The sequence below is a fragment of the Diospyros lotus genome, chromosome 8 (genome assembly GCF_014633365.1).
Source record: "Diospyros lotus cultivar Yz01 chromosome 8, ASM1463336v1, whole genome shotgun sequence".
NCBI lineage: Eukaryota > Viridiplantae > Streptophyta > Magnoliopsida > Ericales > Ebenaceae > Diospyros > Diospyros lotus.
In genome coordinates this window covers 14,834,352-14,856,305 of record NC_068345.1, presented here as the reverse complement: position 1 = coordinate 14,856,305, position 21,954 = coordinate 14,834,352, and the positions used below count along the sequence as shown (strand labels likewise).

Here is a 21,954-nt window from a genome sequence, read left to right as displayed (position 1 = left end):
TAAATTAAATAACTATTTTTTATATTAAAAATTATATTTATAAAAATACTTTTATATTTTTTTATTTATACGTTTCCCCTCATTTCAATTTCCTACTTTTTTTAAAAAAATTGTTGTTTCTCCATTTTTGTTTTATATCGTATTTATTTTCATTAATGTGCAACTTAAACGTGTGACCAGGCTATGAGTCTAACTTACATAGTATTTATTTTTTTACATGTAAGTGAATTATTCTGCTTAAAAGATTAATGAATGTTATATTAGTGCTATCTCCACGTCAATATTGGAATATATACATTATAGTAAAGATGTTTATTTAGGCTAACTGTAGGCCGAATTGAAAACATGACTAGTTAGGAGAAAGACTTGATCGCTTTGTACAGAAATTTTTTAAAAATATGCACAATATATATTCATATATATCATCATTCTAACAAAAAATTTCATAACAAATCTAAACTAAAACGAGTTATTTTACACTATAGAAATGTATTATATTATTATTTGTTATTAATAAATAATATTATTTATTTTCAATCAAAATTTGATCTTTAATTGATTCTAAACTGGATTGAATTGAAAATCGATTAAAGTGAAAATGTGGATCGAAAATTGAACCGAATTTCAATCTTTCGAGATAGAATTATAATTTGAACTCCCCTATATCATATAATTTTTATAATTATAAAATATTTTTTAAATAATAAATAAAAAGAAAAAAAGTGGGTACAAAAACAAAACAGACATGAGATGGGATCGTGGGGAGATGAGATCCAACGACTGAAAATCAAGGGGGAGCCAACCCGATCAATGGATAGTGATTGTAACACCCCACCTCGCCAGGCGTGTCATTATAAGAGTATTTTTGGGAATCTTTTTTTTCTAAGTTCATTACGCGCGATGATTTCAAGAACAATCTTTACATGCAGATAACAAATCTCGAGAATCTCAGTCTTGCCCGTTTAACTAACAAGATCAATAATCTTAACAACTAAACGAGACATATTATAACACAACGGATTAAATATTATCAAAATGTCATGACCTATCACGAGTTCCTTACAAAGTGTTCCCACATTGAAATATGTATTACAAACTATCAAATGAAAACAGCACTACCATACAACCGTTCATACATATACCAAAATAAATACTATCGCCTCCAAAGTGATACAACGACTCCCAGAACTAAACACCGTTGGCCTCTCCAGCCATCTCCTTGACCTTGCAGTAGTCCCTAGTTGGAACATTGAATGTTCAAGGGCATAACCCAGGTTAGATGATAAAACATCTAAGTGATGGCATGAAACAGTTTACATAATGCATGGAAAACATAAGAGCATGGCATATACATACAAAAACGACATGCAACACGTCTAATTTGAGAAATCTCCCTGATATACTCAACCTCATGTGAAAATCCATTCCACACACCGTTGAGGTTGACCTTGTTGCGACATATTTAATCCCTCGAGTGCCCTACCGTGTCACTCGTTCACCTGGATTAACCTTGTCTTTTTCTCAAAAGGACCTCATCCTGTCCTATACGGACCCAACAATGACACGAAAATCGACACCCCGATGATATGAAAATCACACGCCATGCACCGACTCTTTTATAAGTTAAAAACAGTTGATGCAATATACCACATGTTCAATATGCAAATGATGCCACAAGTACATAAGAGAAACGCCTTTGCAAAAATAACCCAAGTTCTGGAGGGTATAACCGCTCACTAGAACTGGTTCAATCATGTGTAACCTAAGTTTGGGAGGGTAAAATCGCTTGCTTGAACCCACTACACACACTCCAACACATTTTCAAGATAAGGTAAGACTAGAATCAAACCACTTACCTCAATTCGGAAAAGATTGGTTTTTACCTCGAAAAACGTGCCGTGTCTTGAAAAACGTGCAATCCTTCTTTCCAACAACCCAGTAATTTCTTATTTACCATTAAGATCTTAGAAATCAATATTTCTATTTTTCCCATAATTTCCTCAATTTTTCATATTTTTTCAAATATTTCTTCTTCTCGAAAAATTATAATAAATACTAAATACCCATTTTTTTTCTAGATATTTTTACATAAACCATCCTAAAATAATTTTACAAAAATTATAAAATTAATTTCAAAAGCTGGATGTGCCTCACGTGTGGGTGAGGTTGAGGTCTGCGCGTGCAGCCACGCGCCTCGTCTTTTCTGGCCTTCTTCTCCGACGATGGTCTCCGATGCCCAAAACGATGGCAGGGCCTTGAAAATCTCGATGAGGCGACCTCAAAGGCATCCTCCAATGGCTGAAATAGTCATTGAAAAATGCCTTAAAAGGCGGTTGCAGGTCTCGGTCCGGTCATACCTGATTTTTCGGCCAACTCGCTAAAACCACACTATCTCTACACCAATCGACTCCAAACTCTCCTAAAACGATCCTCACAACCCAAGGAACAAAAGCTCTTTATCCCCGATGCTTGATTCAAGCAAAAATACGGCTAATTTCTTTGACTTTCTCTTCGAAATTCTTGGCCTTCTTCTGTTATTTATACTCGTTTTCGACCCGAATTTTTACCAAATCCCACTTGTTCTTTTCCCTTAAGCTCAAGATCTAGCTTCCAAACCAATCAGAAAGCCTTAAATCACGTGATATAGCCTTTGAAAATCTCGGCCAAATCGAAAATCCATCTGCCATAAATTCTGATCACATCTTGGTATTTTTCGGCCAATGGCAAGCCCTAATGGCTTCATCATCACCCGGAGGCTACTCTGAAGCCTCCATGCGACCTTCTCGATGCCTCCAGAGGCAGTCGCCGGTAGCCATGTGCGGTCGGTCGGATTCATACCATGGAAGTTTCAAATTTTGCATTTTCGCCCCCAAGCATTTTCCAATTGCATTTTCTTCCTATCCTCGATACCTCTTGACTTCTCATTAATTCCTTGACTGCCTACAAGTTCTAAATTTCTCATTTCCCTCAAGAATTTCTGAAAAATTCGTCGTTTTGACCTCCCTTGGGCAGTTTACAAGATCTGCACTTTTGCCCAGATACCCCTAATCGTATGTTTTTGACCTCAAACCTTCGCAAATCTCTTTGTTTGATCAAATATCACTTATTTGGACAATTTTTCATTTATTGACTCGCTTTGACATAGTCCCTCATCTTTTGTTTATATTTTGGATATTATACGTAGGCCCGAAACTTTGTTAAATACTATTTTGACCCCATAATTTTCAAAAATACGCTTAACATTAAATACTGGGTATTACAGTGACAACGACCCTACCGTGTTAATTTGCAACCAACCAATTGCCTTCCTTTTGCCTTGCCCTTTCACCTTTTTGCTTGCCACGTGGACTTGCATACTTCGTTACTTCATCCGCAAAATATGGATTTTCTACTATATATTATTAAAGATATGTTGGCAATTTAGGATTATTAATCTTTTTGACTATATTTATTTATATAATTTTTATTAAAAATGTTATTTCAACGATTAGTTTTGATATTTTTAATGATATTTATATATTAATATGTTCTACATTTGTATTAATATATAAATATTATAATTAAGTGTCTAAATATCATTTTAATTATTTTATTATTCATGAAAACTCACAATCATTATTTTTTTGGCGTGTGTTTGTTGAGAAAGTCTATTTGATAATTCATAATACGTGCGAGTTTTTCTTAAGAATTTCTATCCAACTTATTATTGGTTTTAATAAATTTGTGTATATATTACCATTCAATTTATGTTGATGTAACCTTTACTCGTACTTATAAAAAAAAGTTTAAAATGGACAATAAATATATCCTATTTTTAGATATAAGGCACGTGTATCTTGTTTTTAGCATTTAAATAATTATATTAGTTGATTAGATGATTCAAAATATTATAAATTGTGAACTAATAAAATTATTTTGATATTTAAAATAATATATAATAAATACATCTTGTATAAAAATAAAATCATTTATTATTGCTTTAAAGACAATGATTAACATTACACGAGAGTACTCGCTGAGATCCTTTAGATGTATTAGGAGTAAATTTTTATATTAGTTGATAATAAATACATTATGTTTTAAAAATATTTTATTAATTAATAAAAATGTTTAAATACTAGAAATAAAGTGTGTTAAATATAGTAGGCATCAATTTATGTGAACTTGTGAAGTTACATACATTAATGTTTTGAGTTAATTGTATTTTTAAATTTTTATTATTTAAATAAAAAAATTTAAAGATGTTATTGATTGAAAATTACATAATTTAAGAATATAATTAAAATAATAAAAAAATTAAATATTTAAATAAAAAACGTACAGAAAATAAAAAATATATTTTGCATAACATTATCGACAAGACATGATTAGAATTATAAAATTAGTGGAATGGTAGCCGACGTATCGTGTGAAAGCCGCCATCTGTCCAACTGTGAATAATTATTTGCCCAAATTGGAAAACCCAGGGTTCATATTTTACTTAAATTCAGCATTTTTGATTTCCAAGAAAACAATCGGATATATATATATATATATATACATATAAATATATAAGGATGGAGACGTGGTGGTTTTAGTTTCAGGATTTTGGCTTTCATTCTTTCTTGTCGTGTCTTTCTTTCTATCTCCTTGAGAAGCAGAGGAAGACAGTAATACCCATCTGAGAATCATTGAAGATTGGAATTTCTGGTTGGTTTTGGAATCTTTGGAGGATTTGAGCAATGGGTTCCATCAATTTCTTCCCTGCAACAGCTCCTACCCGTTCAAAGTAAGCTTCCCCTCGATCCCTCCCTTTCTCTCCTTTTTCAGGTGAATGTGATTTTGTTGCCTAAAGTGACCTTTATCTTGGATTTTTGAATTTGGGGTTTTATGATTTTGGGGATTTGATTGTGGGTTGAAGCATTCTATACATTGCTTTTGAGTTTGATTGCTTTCGCTTTGCCCTCTTATAATATGTAGTCAATATGTGTTATTTAGATATAATTATGCTGAATTCGGATGGAGACTGTGAACTAGTACGAGTTTTTTTTTTGTTTTTTGTTTTTTATGTTGTTCTCATCAGATCCAGAGATTCTTTAGCACATAACAAATTTACATGAAAATGGTGGCTTTGACACCTTGTTAAGAAATTCATATGGTCAGAAAGCTTCATTTTTTGTAAATGAATTAGAGCTTATCTCTCAAAAAAGATGCTCCATTATTTCAGGACATTCCCTTATCCATCTTATGTGTTCCAGATTGCTATAGGACAAAATCATCTATTAATATATTTGAAAACTTTAGAGTACCTATTTCTGGGGGAGAATTGCGCTTTTTTGTCTGGCACTTCAGCTTAAAAACACATATCCCTCCCATGGTGGCGCCCCTATTCTTGCCGAAAAGCACAGTAGAGAATCAATTTTGCTTTTACATGTGTAGTAAATGCAAGATTTCTTCAAACATAAATTTACTCATTTGTATCAAATGTTGAATCAGCCATGGCTTCACAATGATACACCAACACAATCTTTGTACAGGAACACAAATGTTTTGCATGTAACTTTTCAGAATTTTAGGAAGTCCCAATTTTCTTTTGACAGATATTTTGGTAAAATAGTCCTTAATTTTTGTAAAATTTTAATTTTTTGGCATTGCACAACTTCAAATTTGTATTCAGTATACTGTAATCTTAAGGATTTTGAATGTCTTATTTTACACAAATAGATATTTTTGCAACCATATTTCATAAATTCAAACATACTCACTAATCTAAAATAAAATAAAAAAAGATAGAGAAATGCAAATGAACTCACCTCAATTATTAATGATTTTGTGTTCCCCACAACTTTCTCGTTCTCTCTCTTTTTTTATTCTCTTTCTTTCCTTATTCACATGAAACATTAAACATTTATCTTCCCAATCATGTACGACGATCTAGATGATCTAATTTCGAGTCACATCCTTTTACACAAAGTGGACTTCCATCTTTTGCATGAAAAGCATCAGTTGATGTCGAATTTCACATTAGCCTGAATCGCATAGGTTTATGCTTTAAAAGCTTTAAACCACAAAGGGTGAAATGTAATATTTATTTGTTTTTATTTGTTGATTTAATTTACTAAAAGAGTCATTAACACTGTAACTTTCTTTTTCTGCCAGGGTTTTTGAGGTTTAATTATCATTAGTAGGCTCGACAATTTCCTACATCTATTTTGCACCAGCTTAGTGAACTTCCAAGTTTGTTTTCCTTAGATTCGTCTTTTCTTAACTGATTTCTCAAATTTTAATTTCTTTACTACATGTCTACTCCAAAGATTAACAATGTTCTAAAGTTAATGTTTAGGAAGGTTTGAGCAAGGTTTTTTGTTGGCTGTCAATGTCTGGCCCTAAGGAGGTTTTGTTCAAAACTTTCGAATATGGCCCACTATATGTTGTTGAAATGGATTTAGTAAGGTTTAGTGGAAAGAGACTCTATCAACATTTTCTTGTGTCGTCTCCATCTCAGTGGTTGCAAAACTCTGTGCACATGTATCCAAGTTTTAGTCTAGTATTATTTATGCCAATCTTCAAGTGTTATTGCTATTTCTTGTGTTCATGATGCAATGAATTTAGACTGAAATGAAATAGATGAACTACGTATTTTAATCATTTTGTGTGTTGCTACCTATTTATTGAGGTGTCTAATAGAAAGGTGCACAGATGAACAAAAACATTTAGATAATGTATTTATAGGTCTGACAAAATCTCACTATAAAACCCAGAGGTGTTATTGTGGGTTTTAGAGAAGTTTGGCTTGGTTATATATAAATTATCAAGGATATGTGTTGAGTCTTGGATCAGTTTCCTCACACAAATAAACACTCTCTCACACCCAAACACTTACCCGATAGTGATAGAAACAATAAGAAATGTAAACAGAACAAAATAACAAGCAATAACAGTAAATGAACAAGAAGACTTATCCTGGTTCGGGCAAGAATTTGCCCTACATCGAGGCTGCCAGAAGATGCTGACAGAATCCACTAGGGAAGAAACAAGAATACAACACTTCCTCTCTGATCTCTCTCGCACACACTTAGGCTAAGAATCAATAGCCTCTCTCCCAAGAATACAAGGACCGAGCATTAGCTCTCTCTCAATTCTCTAACTCCAGTGTGCGAATACTATAGAATAGAAAGAATTATAGGTGCCTTAACAGAACCTATCTGCCTCTATTTACATCTAATAGAGGCGGTTACAACCACGGACTAAAATAACAAATAAGAAGAAATATAAGGACTTTCAGAACTAATTAAAAGGATATTAGTTCCGTTACATTTTAACTCATTAAAACATAGAATACAATCATATTTCTAATTCTATTTGAAACTCCTCCACTGAGACTGATACTAACTGCTGCAAATCTTAACAATATGTATCATCAATTAGAAATGTGTTATGTACCTAATGTTTGTAAGGGTTTATTGGTATTTTACAGCAATTGTACTTTGACTAGCTGCTCATAGTTGTACCTTGAGCTTTGTATTGGCCACCTTGTTGGCACCAAACTTCATTGCTTGGATTAGTATATAAACCTAATCCAGCTGAATGCAAAAGCATCGAAGCATTTTTCCAAAGAATTCTCAGCGAGGAATAGGGGAAATAAAACTGTATATTATCTTTTACATGTGTGGCACATCCCCATTTATAGGGTTAGAAATTTACTCCATAGGAAAGATAGGCTATACAGAAAAATTGGAAAGGTTGACTGTAAAAAAAATAGGAAAGTATTCAAAAAGATAAGCTGGTAATTCCTCCTTAAAATCAGTCTCTAAACTAGGGATGATTTGACCAATCAATCTCTTAAATTAAGGAATGATTCCAATCAAACATTCTTTATATTTCTGGCCAAGAATCAACAATCCCCCTCAAGCTGGTGAATGAATGTCTTTCATTCCTAGCTTGCACAACAACTCCTCAAATATTCTTGTAGGCAGTCCATTTGTCAATACATCAGCCAACTGGTTTTTGGATGGGACAAAGAGAATACAAATTAGTCCCACTTCCAGCTTCCAGCTTCTCCTTTTTAAAATGTTGATCTATCTCAATATGTTTTGTTCTATCATATTGCATTGGATTATGTGCAATATTGATAGTTGATTTGTTGTCACAAAACAACTTGATTAGTCCACTTCTAGCAAGCCTTAGGTCATCCAAAACAATCTTCACCCACAATAATTCACACATTCCAAGGGCCATAGCAAGCCTTGTGCAATGTTTTGTTTTTTTACTTCTCTAAGACACTAGATTCCCTCCTAGAAACACACGATAACCAATCGTAGATCACCTATCAACTAGAGGACCTGCATAGTTTGCGTTTGTGTAGCCTGCAACAGCTAGCTCATTCCTTGATCTAAATAGAATTCCTAGGTGTGGACTTTAGATAACATAGAATTCTTTTGATTGCTCGCATGTGTTCTTCATTTGGATTGTGCATAAACTAACTCACTAGGTTGATAGCAAATGCAATGCCGGATCTAGTATGAGATAGGTATATTAGGTGACCAACCAACCTTTGGTACCTTCATTTGTCCACCAGCTGATAGTTGGGATTCTCACCTAGTTTGAGATTTGGTTCCACTAGTGTGTTGGCTGCTTTTCCACCTAACAACCCAATTTCTTTCAATAAACCTATGATATACTTCCTTTGGGAAAGGAAGATTCCTTCTTTGTAGTAGGCTACTTCTATTCCCAAAAGTACTTGAGTTTACCAAGATTCTCAATCTCAAATTCTCTTGCAAGGCTTTCTTTTAGCTGTTGTTGCTCCACAGAATCATTTTCAATCACTATGATATCATCCACATACACAAGCAGAGCTGTAACCTTTCCCCTCTATTGAATGTTTAATAAAGAGGGTATGATCTCCCCTACTTTGTCATTATCTCATCTTTCTCATAGCTTTAGTAAATCTATTAAATCATGCTTCGGGAGACTGCTTAAGCCCATGGAGAGCCTTTTTTTAGCCTGCACACCCTGCCTGAAGCTTCTTTATTAAACCCTGGTGGTGGCTCCATAAAAACTTCCTCCTCTAAATCTACATAAAGGCATTTTTTACATGAAATTGCTGTAACTTCCAAATACAACATGCAACCAATGATAGGAGAATTCGGACAGTTGTTATCTTTGCCATTGGTGCAAAGGTCTCCAAATAATCTATTCCATAGGTTTGTGTGTACCCCTTAGCAACCAACCATGCCTTATATCTCTCTAATGTGCCATCTGCCTTATATTTTAAGTTAAACACCCATTTGCAACCCACAAGTCTTACTCCCTTTGGTCTAGGCACCATATCCCAAGTGTGGTTCTTTTCCAAAGCTCTCATCTCTTCTTGCATAGTCTATGTCTAATTCTGATTCTTTAATGCATCTTTAATTGTTTTAGGAATGACAATGGCACTAAGAGAGGACAAGAAGCTTTTATGTTGGGGTGAGAGCCGATGATAGGAAATGTAATTGGCCAGTGGATGCTGAGTACAACGTCTAGTCCCTTTTCTAATAGCAATAGGTAAGTTCAAATCACTGGGAATAGAATTGGAACAAGTAGGTGAGTGAGGGATTTCAATACTTGGACTAGGAGTAGATGTTGGCTCAAGCTGGGAATTTGGAATGGGCTGAGATCTTCTCTTGAAGACATAAGGAGAGCCTTTAAATCTAACAGTAGGTGGTAGCAATGGTTGTGCTGTAGGGGAGTCTCTCTGTTCTTGTGTGTCTTGCTCACCAAAACTTGAAACTGAGGAATCAAGGAACATGAGGGTTTGAGGTAGGTTCAAGTTCAGGTTTAGGTTCAGCAATGGCTGGCTCTATTTCTGGATGTCTGAAAGGGGCCAAATGCAAAGTGTGAAGGTCACCACTAATAGTCTCCCCCTAGTGACCAGGTAGAGAAGAATCAGAAAAAGGTTGAGTTTCAATGAAAGTAACATCCTTGGACACATAGAGTTTCGAAGGAGGAGGATGGTAGCACTTGTATCCCTTTTGGGTAGGAGAGTAGCCAAGAAAGATGCACTTAAGAGATTGAGGATCAAATTTGTCTCTATGCTGTTTAGGAATATGAACAAATGACACACAACGAAAAACTTTGAGAGGAAGAGAGGTATGAAGATTGGCATCCGAAAAATGAGAAGAAAGCCACTGCAATGGACTTTGATTTTGGAGAGTTTAGAAGGAACTTGATTAATGAGGTGGGCAGTAGTTAAAACTGCTCTCGCCCCAAAAAAATTTGGAAACATGATGATGATGTAGGAGGGCTCAGGTAACATTGAGTAAATGTCTCATTTTTCTTTCAACAATCCCATTTTGTTGAGGGGTATCAATGCAGGAGGATTCATGAGCAATGCCTTCTTGCTGAAAGAAATGATGGATATGTTGATTAAAATAGCCCCTTGCATTATCAGTATGAAATCTCCTAATAAGGGACCCAAATTGGGTAGAAATCATCTTCTGGAACAATGGCAGAATTGTACTAATGGCTGCATTATCCTTTAAGAGATACACCTAGGTCATCCGAATACAATCATCAATAAATGAAATGAACCATCTAGCCTTAGAGAAATTAGGGACCCTAGATAGTCCCCAAATATCAGAATTCACCAAAGAAAAAAAAATGGAAGAAAGTTTAATACTAATTGGATAGGACACTCAGTGATGCTTGGAGAATTCACAAACATTACAGTGAAAGATTGTAACATTTAAACCCTTAAATAAAGAAGGAAACATAGTTTGCAATAGACTGAAAGGAGGATGGCCTAAATGAAAATGATGGAGCCAGTTTTCAGTTATGGTAGGTGTAGTTTGTGATGAACATGCAAGAATAGACTGGTCCCCTTTAAAGATATCACAACCCCTTCTTAGATAATGTAGCCCATTTCGTTCCTCAGTAGCCACAATCATCTTCCTCGAGCCCAGTTCCTAAAAAACACAATCATGGGAGGGAAAATAGCACGACAATTAAGGTTTTTGGTTAGCTAGTGAACATAAATAAGATTGGTAGAAAGGTTAGGGACATGAAGAACATTTTGAATAGGGAGTAATGCATTGAGTATAACACTTCCTGGACCTGCTATAGGAACTGTATGACCATTGGCTGCAGTTATTCTTTTGGAACTAGATATAGGTTTATAGGTTTCAAAAACAGTTGAGTCATAGGTGGTTATGTGATTAGTAGCTCCTGAATATAGAGTTCATAAGCCATTTCTAATAGTTTGTGAAGCATTAAAATTCTTAGAATTAAGATATGTACCTGTTTGTGCTAGAGAGCAAGAACCAGTTTGAATAGTTTTTAGGAATGATTTCAGCTTATTGATTTCTTCTGCAGTGAGTTCACCCAGTTCAGAAGTTGCAGCAGAATCTGTTTTTTCTGTGGTTCTCTCAGGTTCCTTGGTTGTGAGATGGACTTGAGCTTGATTTCTAGGCTCTAGATTCCAGAAGCCTCCCATCCTGTTTATAACAGTCTCCTTTCCATGAAGTTCGGAATATGTCTCTCTAGTGTGTTTTGGTTTCTTGCAGTATTAGTAGGTGGTTGTTCAAACGGAGCAGCATTTACTGCAGCCATAGGAGTGGTTGTCTTGGAGATTTCTGACATGGTACAATAGTTGGTAGGTATATTAGGTGATGAAGGCCAAAAAAGAGTAAGGTAATGAAGGCAACACTGTGGTGATGAAGGCATACAGTAAACAGACCATGAAGGCAACAAGAAGAGTGAAACTAGGGCTCTGATACCAAGTGAGGAATTGGAGAAAAAAAACTGTATATTATCTTTTTCATGTGTGGTACAACCCCATTGATAGGGTTAGAAATTTACACCATAGGAGAAATTACTTATGTGCTAAACTAGGAAAGATAAGCTGTATAGAAAAATAGGAAAGATTGACTGTACAGAAAATAGGAAAGTATTCAAAAAGATGGGCTGGTAATTACTTCTTAAGATCAGTCTCTAAACTAGGGATGATTTGGCCAATCAATCTCTTAAATTAAGGAATGATTCCAGTCAAACATTCCTTATATTTTTGGCTGGGAATCAACATTCTCTGTTTCTTTCTCTCAATTTTTCTCTCTCCTCTTTCTGCTTCCCTCTCTTTCTATGAATTTTCTTCTCAATTCTCCCTAAATTCTGCCCTAATTCTCTCAATTAGCAGAGAATTGACCTCGTTAGATCTGAGGACCTGACATTTTGGTATCAAAACTTCTCCCAGGCCATCGAATTCAGTTCCTTTTACAATTCTGCCATGGCTGATGGAACTCGCATGAAGCAGTTTCAAGCTCAATTGCAGCAGGTGAATGCCACGATTTCAGATTTGCAAGCTTGTGTTGATTCTCTGGAAGCTGAATCCAGCAGAAACCACAATGCGTTCCTCTCATTGGATAGGAAGTTTGAAATGTCTATGGACAGTTTAGCAAGAAGGCTGGAAGGATTTATGTTGATGTTCTCTAAACTGCCTCAGGTGGGTCTTCCTTCTGATTTTTCTTGTAAAGAAAGATCTAATCCACTCCCACCAAGAAATGGAGTGATTCATAGAACAGCTGGTTCTTCTAAATTTGAGATAGAACCTGCTGTAGTCGATGAGAATATGGTTGAAAGAGCAGTTGAAAGGAGGCAGGCGGTACAGGCTGCATCAAATCAGCCTTACTTTCCATTGCCTAAGTTAGAAATTCCATTGTTTGGCTGCTGGAACCCTAGGTGGTGGGTTAGGCGATGTCAGAAACTTTTTACGTTGTATAACATTGTCACATTCCTAAGGGTAGGATAGTCCATACAATAATTTTTGTAAGCTGTCAAGGTTGTACAAAGGCAGTTATCAGCTGCCAAGGTTGTACTAAGGCAGTTACCGGCTGCCAAGATTGTACCAAGGCAGGTACTGGCTATGCTTATCGGGTATACCTTCTAGAAGGTGCCCCAACTGACTATAAATATGTAAGGAGGCCTTGGCCCCAAATCATGAGGAGTAAAGATTCTGATTCTCTCCCTCTCCAATTTTGTTATTCTCTCTCCTCTTTCTCTCTCTCTTCTCGAATTACCTTAGAATTCTCTTGGAAAAATTCTATATTAGTCCTTTGTTAGCTTTAAGGTGTTGGCAATTGGTATCAGAGTTAGCGATCATAGGATGGAGGAGTGTAGAACGGAAGGAATCGCGATCGGAAGGTCGTTTTAGTGATCGAAGAGGATGGCGAAGGGCACTCGAATGAAGCAACTGAAGTTGAGATTGGATACTTTGGAGTTGGGCCTTTGGCAGAACCATGATCAAGTTGACGAGAGGTTGGAGACAGTAGAAGTGGGTGTCCAACACACTCAAGAGGACATGAGCCATATCTGCACAGGCGTCTTAAGTGATGGAGAGAAACTTGCGAGAAGACTTCTCACATCTATGAGAAGAATTCTCGGGGTTGAGTTAGCAGCCAAGTGTTGTACTCGCCATGTTTTCTAGGCAACCAGATGCGAGTTTGTTAATGGACTTCCCTCCTTGTTCCATGGTAGTGCCTATCATCTCAGGGTCAAAGGGGAGACCAGAGATGGAGGAACAGATGGTGTATGCGACCGAGACCTCACTCCGAGGATCCATGATCAACTAGCCTAACACTCCTATGCCGAAGCTGGAGATTTCGGTGTTTGAAGGGGATAAGCCTAGATGGTGGGTCTGGCGCTGTGAGCACTTCTTTTATCATTACTGAGTGGCAGAGGAGAACAAAGTCAATATGGTGCTTGGCTATTTGAATGATGTGGCAGATTCATGGTTCCATAGATGTTAAAGGCGCGCCTAGATGCAAGTTCGGCAGTCGAGGCGGGGTGTTTTTCGGGAGTGCGAGGCGTTGGGGCGTGAGGCATGCCTCATGAAACCAGTTGTCAAGCAGCCTGCTGCCCACTAAAATCAGTTGCCATTCTTGGTTCCAGCCTCCCCTCTTCTCAGTTCCAGTCTGCTCTCGTGAGTTTTTTACTTGTTTTATTTGATTAGAATTAGAATTAAACAAACTTGATCACAATTGGGTTCAACTTTGGCTTCGATTTCAAAGCGGCGAATGAGAATATATATATATCTGGAGATTAGGGCTGCTCCATACCTCGGGGGGGGGGGGGGGGGGGGCAAAGCCCCGCCACACCCCCCACCACAGCTTTCATGAAAAATCCACATTTGGGTCTTGTCCCAAATTATCTAAATCGAGTCAAATAACGAGCTTCATTATGGAAATCAAGATATATTTCAACAATTTCTTTATTGATTGTGGACTTGTAGTGTTTATGTGTTTGTTTAGAACTTTGCATGATGATTGGTACTTGTTTGAGTTTGAACTTTGATGATGTTTCTAATTTAGAATTTGCATGATGAATGAATCAACTTTGATGTTGTTAGTTTAGAATTTGAAGATGATGAATTATGAATGATATGCATATGTTATTATTGATAATTTGATAGTTGTTTATGTTTTTACAAGATTTTGAGTTTTTTTTTTCCTAAAAAGTGCACCTCGCTTCGCAAAGGCGCACCTTGCCTTGTGCCTCAAGCTCTAGGATCCTTTGTGCCTCGATGCGCCTATCGCCTTTCAGAACTATGCATGGTTCCAAGGATGGGGTGGGCAGAGAACAAAGTGGAGGTGGCTAGACTTCGTGGAAGACTTCTGTTCTTGCTTTGGAGAGTGTAGCTTGATAGATGTGGTAGAGCAGTTTAACAAGCTGAAGCAGGAGGGGATAGTGGAGGAGTATCAAAACAGGTTTGAGAAGCTTAAGTCAATACTTAGTCATGCTCATTTGACATTAGATGAGCATTACTTCGTATCTAGCTTCCTTAGCGGATTGAATGATGAGCTCAGGCTGATGGTGAAGATGCTGCAACCAACTTTGGTGAGGTAGACAGCAAAGAAGGCCCACCTACATGAGCTATCACTCGAGGCCTTAGTAAAAAAGCACAAGATATCCTCCAAGGGATATGGAGGGGGAAATTGGCAGACTTAGGTAGGAGGTAACCATAAGGGTAGTAGCTTACCCTGTGACCAAGGGGAACTACATACCCTAAGCACCACCCCACCCCACTCCGATGAAGTCACTTATCCTGGAGAAAAAAAGATAGATGGGGATGTGCTTTAAGTGCGGAGAAAAATACACCCCTAGGCATCAGTGACGAAAACAATTGATGCAGATGGAAGGACAAGAGGAAGAAGAAGAAGAAGAAGAAGAAGAAGAAGACGGGGAAGAAACAGGGGAGTTGGAAGCTAGTGGTAATGAAGTGGAAGGAGAAGAAAGGGGGAAAATTTCCCTTGATGCCCTAGAGGGGTACTAATTTGAAAAGATCATCAAGATCAGGGGAACAGTAGGGAAGAAGAAGGTGATAGTGCTCATTGATAGCGAGCTTCTTGGACGAGAACATGACCAAGGAACTATAATGTACCCTACAAGCCACCTTTCCCTTGTCGGTCACTGTTGCAAATGGCAACTAGATGATAAGTAAATATAGGTGTTAGGGTTTCACATAGAGGATGTAAGGACATGAATTCACCCCTAATCTAAGAATCCTACACCTAGGGGGATGCCATATTGTGTTAGGGGTCGATTGGATGACGACATCGAGTCCCTTGATCTTTGATTTTAACACCTTAGAGGTGACTCTTGAAAGAGGAGGAAAGAGATTGACCTTAATAGGGTGTGTGGATGGGGGTGAATGTAAAATGATTTTGGGTAATCATCTAAAAACACTTGGTATATGCAATTGAAGTAGAGGGAGGAAGCCAAGATGTCAAGGTAGATGCAATAGTTGATCGCTATTGGTTCAAACTCAAAGCCCTTACATCTTTCTCAAGCAAGGTATCCCTTAATGACTCTTTACAATCATTATTGGCTGAATTTGAGGATTTATTCGTTGAACTGTCCTCCTTACCCCCTAACTGATTCCTAAAACACACCATCCACTTGAAACCCCATGCATAACCCATTAATGTCAGGTTATACCGATACTCTCCCTTTCAAAAAGCAGAGATTAAACGCTTAGGTGAAAGACATGCCAACCAAATCCATAATCCAACCGAGCCAGAGTCCCTTTGCATCTCCTATTCTCCTAGTGAAAAAGAAGGATGGAACATGGAAGTTCTGTGTTGACTATCGTCAACTTAACTCCCACTCCATCAAAAACAAGTTTCCTATCCCAATCATAGAAGACCTATTAGATGAATTATCTGGGGCCACTATATTTTCGAAACTCGACCTAAAGTTTGGATACCACCAGATTAGAATGAGCCCCATAGACATTCCTAACACAACCTTTAGAACCCATCAAGGCTTATACGAATTCTTGGTTATGCCTTTTAGCTTAACCAATGCACCTGCCATATTCCAAGCTTTAATGAACCACATCTTTAGCCCCTACCTCAGAAAGTTCATTTTGTCTTCTTTGATGACATACTCATATACAACCCAACTTTTGAACAACACATGAGCCACCTACAAACTACCTTCCAAGTCCTCAGGTTTAACCAACTATTTGTAAAGAAGTTTAAGTGTATCTTCATAGAGGGGAAGGTGGAATATTTAGGGCACATCATCACTGGGGAAGGAGTAACCACAAATCCCAAGAAAATCATTGCTATGGTGGAGTGGCCTACACCAAGGACAATAAGGGACTTGAGGGGATTCCTTGGGTTGACATGTTATTGCAGAAAGTTCATTAGGAACTATGGAACTATTAGCAAGCCCTTGATTGAGCTGCTAAAGAAAAATGGGTTTGAATGGAATTCCAAGGTAGAGACAACCTTCCTCACCCTTAAGAAGGCCATGACATATGCTCTCATACTAGCCTTGCCTAATTTCACCAAACCATTCATCTTGGAGACTGGTGCTTGTGACACAGGAGTGGGGGTAGTACTAGTAGAGGGGAGCAAACCCATAGCTTTCCTTAGTTAGGCTTAGGCCCCAAAACACTTAGGGTTGAGCATATATGACAAGGAACTTATAGCGATGCTCATTACGATAGAGAAATGGAGGTACTATCTAGAGGGGAATCTGTTCATTATAAAGATAGACCACAAGAACCTTAAGTTTTTGATGCAACAAAGATTGCATACGCAATTACAAAGAAAAGGGGTAACCAAGTTGTTAGGATTGGATTATACAATCCAATACAGGAAGGGAAAAGAGAATACAGTGGTTGATGCATTGTCAAGAAAAGAAGAAGCAGGGGAGTGTCAAGTTATCTCAGCTGTAGCACTAGATTGGGTAAAGTAGGTGTCATCCAGCTACTAGAAAACACAGTGGGCAAGGGATCTCCTAACCCAATTGGCAACCAAACCAACAGATCACAAGGGGTATACTTTAAAGGCTGGATTGATGAGGTATAAGGGGAGGCTAGTGATTGGCTGGATTGATGAGGTATAAGGGGAGGCTAGTGATTAGGGATGACAATCAAATTAGAATGTGGATACTACAAGCTCTGCACAACTCACCTATTGGAGGGCATTCCAGCCTGAATGTTACTTACAACAAGGTGAAACAACTATTCCATTGGCCCGAGATGAAGAAGGACATGACCAAATTTGTGTTAAGGTGTTACATTTGCCAACTATGTAAGCACGAGCAGGTTCCCTACCTAGGCTTACTTCAACCCCTAGATATACCAGAGCAAGCACGTCAACAGATCTCCATGGATTTTGTGGAGGGGTTGCCTAGATTTGAAAGGAAGAACACCATATTGGTGGTGGTTGACAGACTGACGAAATTCAGCTACTTTTTAAGCCTAGCTCACCCTTTAACAGCCCTGAAGTGGCTAGGTTACTATTGGATTCAGTGGTGAAAATGCATGGGTTACCTGTGTCTATAACATCAGACCAGGATAAGGTGTTTACCAGTAACTTCTGGAAGGAGTTATTCAAGTAGCTAGGAGTCGGATTGCACATGTCAACAACTTACCACCTAGAGACTGATGGACAAACTGAAAGGGTAAATCAGTGTCTCAAATCCTATCTTAGGTGCCTATGTTCCTCCAAACCCAAGAGTTGGAATCAATGGTTACCACTTGCTCAGTGGTGGTATAATTCCAACTACCACTATGTCATGACCTTAGGAGTAATAAATGGGCATTATTGTAATAGGGTATAATAGTTAGTTAGGGATATTTTACAAGTTGTTAGAAGCACATGGGTGCTATTAGGATATTGTTAGAAATTAGTTAAACATCTAGTTATGCCTATAAAAAGGCCAATTGTAAGAGGAGAAGGATATGCTTGAATTAAAGGAATGAAATCTGATTCTCTCTCTACAATTTCTCTACAATCTCCCTCTCATTTTCTCTCTATTTCTCTCCCTCATTTCTCTCTACATTCTTCTCCATTTCTGTCCATTTCTTCCTCTCAAATATTCTGTTCTTGATTCTATTCATCAGCTCCTTCTGATTGTCATTCCAATTCTAGGCTAAACCCTAGGTTTATGACAAATTGGTATCAGAGCAGTCATTCCTCGGCTGTGAGTTAGTCAATCAAGTTAGTGTGTTTGACTTTTGAAGGTGAGTCTGATGGTGATTTTGGCGAATACCGTTGAACATTCGTAGCGTTTGCTTCTTATGTGTTTGCAAATTTCGACTATCTTAGCGGCGGAATTCAGAGAAGATAGTAGTGGTAGAACGGACACCAATCCACAATAGATTTGGACACTGAGCAACAATCGGTGGTGGAAAGTAACAAGTTGCAGGAGGCGATTCCGAAACAACACAGTCGAAGCATTTCGGTGGTGTGATTGGAGTCGATGCATTCAGGAGTCTGTTCTAGAAGCAACTCATAGAAGCAAAACCCGAGGCAGGAAGGTGATTGATGGCGGGTAAGTGGTCGCTTCTGATCTGAGTTTGAAAGGAGTCGGCGGGGAATATGATCGTTGAATCCACAACGATTGTGATCAGAGCAGATCGAAGAAGGTGATTGAGAAGATTGTTTGACTTTTGGAGGCGAGAAAGAATCCGACTCTGTTAGCGATCTCCAACGGTGATTTACATTGGTGATTAGGTGAAGCAATTCCGATAAAGTACAATACCAAGCCAGTGGTCGCGGCCAGTGGACAGTGATTGGGTGGTTCGCGACTGTTGCAAATCTGGCTTGACGGTGGTTAGGTTGAGCTTCTGATCTGATTTGGAGAGTATCTACTATGGCAGCAATTAGGTTCGGAGTCGGGAGAAGGACTTCGATGGCGATCTAGCCAAGAGAATTCTAAACGGGTTTTCGAATATTGTTGCCGACGTGATTAATTTCCAACAGGCGAGCAGCCTAAGAATTTTCGGAAGACAATTTCGCTGATTCAAGGAACTCTATAAGTTTCAATTGGGTTCGGTACTGTAGGCGAGTAAGACCAACAGTTCCGATCGGATCTTGGAGTCGAACAAAGAAGGCGAAGCAGATTCAAGAGGCATTTCAGAGAAGTGATTAGGTAACAGAAGACGCTTGTTGGATCTTGAGGAGAACAGACCAAAGATCGGCCTGGGACGACGGTAGCTAACTTCAGATCTCAGCTGCCACAGTGCGCGCTTCAAGAAGGCAAACTCAAAAGGGAAGTTAGGCGATTGTGAAGCCTTGGACGGTGATTGGGTTGAGAAGAACCGCCATTAATTTCTGTAGGGGCGACTAGGCTAATTTGTTCCGACAGTGCCTTCGGTGAGCAAGGAGGGCTGTTGATTAAGAATCAACTGTAAGTGGAGAAGCTGAGCAAAGTTCGGAGTAGCTGGGAGTGGATTTTTGAAGGCGAATTTGGATGGGTGATTCTTGGCTGTGAATTCCAGCGCTCCTTTGCGATAATTCCGATCCAACTTCATTAAGATAGATCATAATGGAGCAGTAATTTCAGGCGGTGGATTCCAATCGAAATTCTAGACTATGAGCAAAGGGAAACAAAGGTTAATTTTGGCTTTGAATTTTGGGTTAACTTGTTTGAAGAAGAGCAGTATGTGGTCTTCGAAATATGCTGATTGTGAAAAATCAGCTAAGGGAAGCAGGGCACACCTGAAACAAAATGGGTCTCAATTGCAACCGAATGGTGCTACATTTTCAGTGGTTAATTTTCAAGCAAGAGAGCAGCCTCCATTGCAGCGGACCAATGCTTCATTTTTAGTGGGAATGGAGCCTCAATGGCAGCCAAAGAAGGCTGCATTTTCAGTTGGCAGCAACAAGGAACATAAGAAGGGGATCAGCCAATTGGACAAAAGAACCAGTAGTGGGTTTGATGAAGAGTGCAAGGAATTCGGTCGAATGTTTCGCGAGAAATTGCAAGAATTTGCAATGATACTATATAAGAAGTATCATTACAACTTTCGGTGGAATATTTTGATGATTATCACGGAAGTTTTAACAAGGAGGAATTCCTTGGAGCGGAGCAGCCGAAGGAGGAGACAAGATTACGAACATCCGATTCACTGCCTACTCTAGACTTTGGGCAGAAAAAGAAGCATTCTGATAGGGCAACAGATCAAAAGGAGCCTTCAGATCTTTTTGAAGAAGAAATAATACCCCAAGATGCATCTACTAAAAGGCTGCAAGGAAATATTAGGGAAGCAATTGATGAAGTGATAGAGGAGGTCAAAGCCAACTCATTACCCCCAGTAGCTAGTGCAGGGGCGGAAGGGTTTGGGACTGCTCCAGATTAGAAGTTTGTGGAAAATGGGACAGCATTGGATCAGATAAATCAGACTAAAGGACCAGCCATCGGTGTGGATGATGGTGCTGAAGCCTTTCCTCAGATTTTAGACTTATTGAAATCTGAGGAACAATCACATTCGAAACAAAATATGGAATTGACTTGGGTTTAAATAGGCAATGAGAAGGTGAAGACAACACTAGCCAGAGGAAAACTAAGGGATATAGTGGAAGGAATTGAAGGGTTTGCTGAAGAAAACAAAACTATCGCTGCTGTGTTGGTTTTTGCTCCTACTAGAAAATCCAAGTTGCTGTCTACCGTATGGAAGGATGAATCATTGGCTGAAATGGAAGTTGCAGCAGCTCCTAATGCTAATGCTCACAAACAGCTTTGGTATGAGTATCCAAGGCAAATCTGCAATCCTCCACTGTTGCAATTTTAGGATGTTGCTGGAAGTTTTGCAGTAGAATATGGCAGTGGGATGGATGGAAATGAAATTACGGCAGCTAAGAATACATGCTTACCTTACTTATTGGTATGGGACGGGGATGAACTATCAAAAGAAGTCAAGGACACAGTTAATTCTTCTTTAGACTCCAAGTTTCAACCGTTAACCATATCAGGTTGAGTGTGGCTGATCATGTTCTTCAATGGAAGGCCGAATTTGATTGGACAACTATAGAAGGAGGTGGTTGTATTGGGCTTGAATTCGATAAAGTTTCTTCTATGGAAGTTTTGGGCAACTTAGGCCTGAGATTGATCTTAGGCACTTAAGAACGAGGAAGAAGAAGAGGCCTAGAAGGAGAAAGAAAGAAAGGAAGATCAATCAGATAGAAAAGGCGGGAGTTGGATGAAGCAATGGCTACTTGTTGCAAGTTCTTGGGGACAAGAACTTTCTCAAGAAGGGGGGAATTGTCATGACCTTAGGAGTAATAAATGGGCATTATTGTAATAGGGTATAATAGTTAGTTAGGGATATTTTACAAGTTGTTAGAAGCACATGGGTGCTGTTAGGATATTGTTAGAAATTAGTTAAACATCTAGCTATGCCTATAAAAAGGCCAATTGTAAGAGAAGAAGGATATGCTTGAATTAAAGGAATGAAATCTGATTCTCTCTCTACAATTTCTCTACAATCTCCCTCTCATTTTCTCTCTATTTCTCTCCCTCATTTCTCTCTACATTCTTCTCCATTTCTGTCCATTTCTTCCTCTCAAATATTCTGTTCTTGATTCTATTCATCAGCTCCTTCCGATTGTCACTCCAATCCTAGGCTAAACCCTAGGTTCATGACACACTACTCCTTAAAAAGGTCCCCATTCAAGGCCCTCTTTGGTTACAAACCCCTAGTGATAC

The 21,954-nt window shown here is 38.2% G+C and overlaps 1 protein-coding gene across 1 annotated transcript in view; it reads left to right on the top strand.

The window, feature by feature from the left end:
- The first annotated feature begins 4,567 nt into the window (after nucleotides 1-4,567).
- The window catches only part of LOC127808085 (bifunctional riboflavin biosynthesis protein RIBA 1, chloroplastic-like), a 29,262-nt gene continuing 11,875 nt past the window's right edge, over nucleotides 4,568-21,954 (top strand). The window contains exon 1 of the mRNA XM_052346446.1: nucleotides 4,568-4,768. Within this exon, the coding sequence (XP_052202406.1) occupies nucleotides 4,722-4,768 (47 nt within the window). The 5' untranslated portion in view covers nucleotides 4,568-4,721. The remainder of the gene's footprint in view (nucleotides 4,769-21,954) is intronic.